The 4,010-nt window shown below is 41.9% G+C and overlaps 1 protein-coding gene across 1 annotated transcript; it reads right to left on the bottom strand.

Moving 5' to 3' along the window:
* Nucleotides 1-245: 245 nt before the first annotated feature.
* LOC129742760 (uncharacterized) lies at nucleotides 246-974 on the bottom strand. The gene has a single exon (XM_055734702.1). It carries the CDS (start codon nucleotides 972-974, stop codon nucleotides 246-248), a length of 729 nt encoding a protein of 242 aa, XP_055590677.1.
* Nucleotides 975-4,010: the final 3,036 nt, after the last annotated feature.

Raw genomic sequence — 4,010 nt, 5'->3', positions numbered from 1 at the left:
AACTGATATCGTAATCATATTTATTTACGTTAAGTGATGTCAAAAGGTCAGGTTACAATAGTGATTGATATTGATAATTGGATTATCCGCCATATTGGCAACACTTCTCTATTGGTTTCCGCAGTGTTCAACTGGCAACAATTCCAGTGAACACTACGAATTCACTCTTCATCGATTGTTGAAACAATAGCGAATTGGCGTTCTCACTTGAGACTCTCTGTTGTTGTTTATATTCGCCACGCGTTTCAACACCTCCCCTCAATTCGCACGTTCAATAACTCGAACAGCTTTCGATGCTGTGCCTTGGGAAGCCCCTTGGTGAATGCGGTAGGTTGGTCCTCCGAACGGATGTGTTTGATGTGGACCTTCCGAAGCTTAACCAGCTCTCGAATGAACATGTATTTCAGGTCCAAATGTTTCATCTGTTGATGACTCCTAGGTTCTTCTCTGAATTGAATACAAGGGATGTTGTCTTCCATGATTAGAAAAGAATCGGTGTTACCCACACCTAGCTCGCCAAGAAGGTTTGTTAACCACATTCCTTCCTTGGTTGCCATACAGAGTGAAACAAGTTCAGCTTCTGTAGATGACAGACTGACCGTCTGTTGACGTTTCGTTGACCACGAAACCAGATTACCAAATACCTTGAAGGCATGACCAGAAATAGACTTTCTGTCATCGACAGCGTTTGCAAAGTCGGCATCGGCATATCCCATTAAAGCCGGGTTCTCTACCCCTTTGGTGTAGACCAGATTTGTCTCCGTCGTACCACGCAGATATCGTAGAATCCGCTTTAGTCCCGCCAAATGCGCATCGGAAGGCGTCGCTTGAAACTTGCTGAGTGCGCTGACCGCGGCACAAATGTCCGGCCTCGTTGAAAGAGCCAGATACTGCAAACAACCTAGCAGTTCCTTGAATGGATGATTGGTTGTTTCACCATCCTTCGTCTTCGTCCACTGCACATTCGGATCCATTGGTGTACCTATGGGATTACTATCAAACAGTTTAAGTATTCTCTCTGTGTTACCCACCTGAGAAATTTCAATTGTTAGTTTTTGATAATCTCTTGAAAAATCCATTCCCAAGAAATGTTTAACTTCTTTAAGATCTTTCATTTGGAAGTTCGGTCTTAATCCAGACCAGGTTAGCCACCTTTTTGCCAACGATAAGAATATCGTCAACATAGAGAACTAGGGTTAGCTCTCTAGCCCGAGATTGGTAGACGCAACAGTCACTTTTCAGCGGAATGATACCAAGTTTCTTTACAACTTCGTCGAATCGTTGGTTCCACGATCTGCTAGCTTGTTTTAAGCCATACAAGCTTTTGTGCAGTCTGACGAGTTGTGAGTTGCCCATTTCGTCGTTCGAAAGTCTCATATATATCTCTTCCTCCAATTGACCATTGAAGAAGGCTGTTTTTACGTCCATCTGGTGAATGGTTAAACCAGACTGGTTAGCTAAGGACAAAATTGTACGAACGCTCTCCATTTTGACAACGGGGGAGAACGTTTCATCGTAGTCATAACCAGGTCGCTGTGATCAACCTTTCGCTACTAATCTTGCTTTGTATCTTCCGTCTTCTTTAATCGAAAATACCCATTTCGATGAGATCGATTTTCGTTCTTTGGGTAAGCTCTCGACCTTCTTCCAGGTCTTATTTTCGTTCAGGGCTTTTAATTCTTCGCTGATGGCAATTTTCCACTTTGGCCAGTCATCCCTCGTCTTCAACTGGTCAACAATTTGTGGAACGTCGCTATAATCTGTTGCTATCTTGGCAGTGTAAAATTCTGGCGCCCTTCTATCGCGCGTGCTACGTCTGATCGGCAAACTACAAGCGGGAACCGATTGTGACCCAACCTCCCCTTCGCCGTCAGTGTGACTGTCAAGATCTTGTGCGCTATCATAACCAGATTCATCAACGTTACCCACGTGATGTTCTTGAATTGATTCTTCATCGTCAACCACGATGACTTCGGGTTCGTCTTCAACATTCTCATTACCCACGAGATGCTCATCTTCGTTACCCACGAAGTTCTCAGACCTTTCTGAACTTTTTGCTGGAGGTTCGGATTCTATAACTGGGACGATCTAGCAATTCTTGCTCATCAAAGACTACACTACGGTGTATCTCTGCTGTACGTGAAGACTTGTTGTATAACCTGTTGCCGTTGTTTGCGTAACCCGCAAAGATAAGTTTCTTTGTCTTTGGATCCAATTTTTGCCTCTTTTCTTTAGGTACTAGAGCATACGCATTGCAGCCAAAAATGCGTATGCTCTAGTCAGGCTTCTTGCCATACCACATTTCGAATGGCGTCTTGTTATCCACAAGAGCTCGTGTGGGCGATCGATTTGTGAGATAGGCTGCGCAGAACACAGCTTCTCCCCATAACGATTTCGGAAGATCGTATTCTTGGAGCATTGCTCGTACTTTCTCTATCAACGTTCTGTTGATTCTTTCGCTCACGCCATTCTGTTGAAGAGTATATGGTACCGTTAGAACTAATTGGACGCCTTTTGCCTTGCACAATTCTTGAAAATCTCGTCCAACGTACTCACGGCCGTTATCGCATCTAAATGCGCGTAAAATGCGCTGTTGCCATCGCTTCGAACTCTTTAAACTTCTCAAAAACCTCGCTCTTGCGTTTCATTAGGTAGATAACGGTAAAATGTGAATAGTCATCTGTGAATGTCACGAAATATCGATGACCATCAAACGTTGTTTCTTCCATATATCCGCAATAGACTGGCCCATAACAAAAAAAATCCTTATATTCCACACGGCACCCCCTAGGTTGGTGCCTTTAGGTGAAAAAATGACTTTCTGAAAGTTTCAGTTCATTTGGCAGAAGCACGAGCTGGCGCAAAGGACTTGAAATTTGTATGAAGATTTTCGGAAAAATGTATGAAAAATCGCCATACCTTCACTCTTTGTGCTCTAAAATATGTTCCCAGTATGCTAGAAAGCTCAGAATTTCAAGAATTGTAGTTCAAATAATGACAAACAAGTTTGTAGAAGATTGTGACGCGATACGAGTTAATTGTGATGAGTTATTTGCAATTGAATGTGTGATTGTCGCGTTTCTATGATATAACGTGAACAGTGTATGGGCTAATAATCGCACTTTTTTGATCGCATCGTCACACAATGAGAATAAAATATACAAAATTTGTGTCCCGGCAAAGTTGTTGCTTATTTTATAACAAATAATTGCAACTATGTCGAGGACACAAATTTTCTATCTGTTATCTCATTGTGTGACAATGCGATCTAGTTAGTACTAATAATCCACCTATATACCGTTCACGATATATCGATGAAATGCGAAACAAATCACACATTCATTTGCAAATAACTTATCACAGTCAACTCGTATCCCGTCACAATCTTCTACAAACTTGTTTGTCATTATTTTAACTACAACTCCTGAAATTCTGAGCTTTCTAGCATACTGGAAACATATTTTAGAGCACAAAGAGTGAAGGTATGGCGATTTTCCATACATTTTGCTGAAAATCTCCATACAAATTTCAAGTCCTTTGCGCCAGCTCGTGCTTGTGCCAAATGACCTGAAACTTTCAGAAAGTCATTTTTTCACCTAAAGGCACCAATCTAGGGGGTGCCGCGTTAAAAACAATGTTGTAAAAATCATCCCATACAAATTTGGGCCAGTCTAATCCGCAAACGTCAGAGTGCACTAATTCAAGTGGCCTACTCGACCTCGGTATCTGCAGACTCTTGAACCTTTTGCTTGACTGTTTTCCAGCTAAACAGCTTTCGCAAACTTCGTTTTTGTTGGAAGTCTCGATACAAAAATCTACTCCTTCTACCATTTTCTTTGTTATCAGTATGGTTATGCCAGTATTGCTTAGATGACCAAGTCTTCTATGCCATGTATCAAAACCTAACCGGTTCTTTCCAAGCAAAGCCTTGGAGTATTTAAGATCCGAAACCAATTCCAGGGAATACAAAACATCAATTACTGTCCCTTGAGAAATGACCTCCCCCAAGT

The sequence above is a fragment of the Uranotaenia lowii genome, chromosome 2 (genome assembly GCF_029784155.1).
Source record: "Uranotaenia lowii strain MFRU-FL chromosome 2, ASM2978415v1, whole genome shotgun sequence".
Lineage (NCBI taxonomy): Eukaryota > Metazoa > Arthropoda > Insecta > Diptera > Culicidae > Uranotaenia > Uranotaenia lowii.
This window is presented reverse-complemented; position numbering and strand designations above follow the sequence as displayed.

What these genes read in the sequence shown, in the direction of transcription:
- LOC129742760 (XM_055734702.1), bottom strand. Translation starts at nt 974, where the DNA reads ATGGATCCGAATGTGCAGTGGACGAAGACGAAGGATGGTGAAACAACC.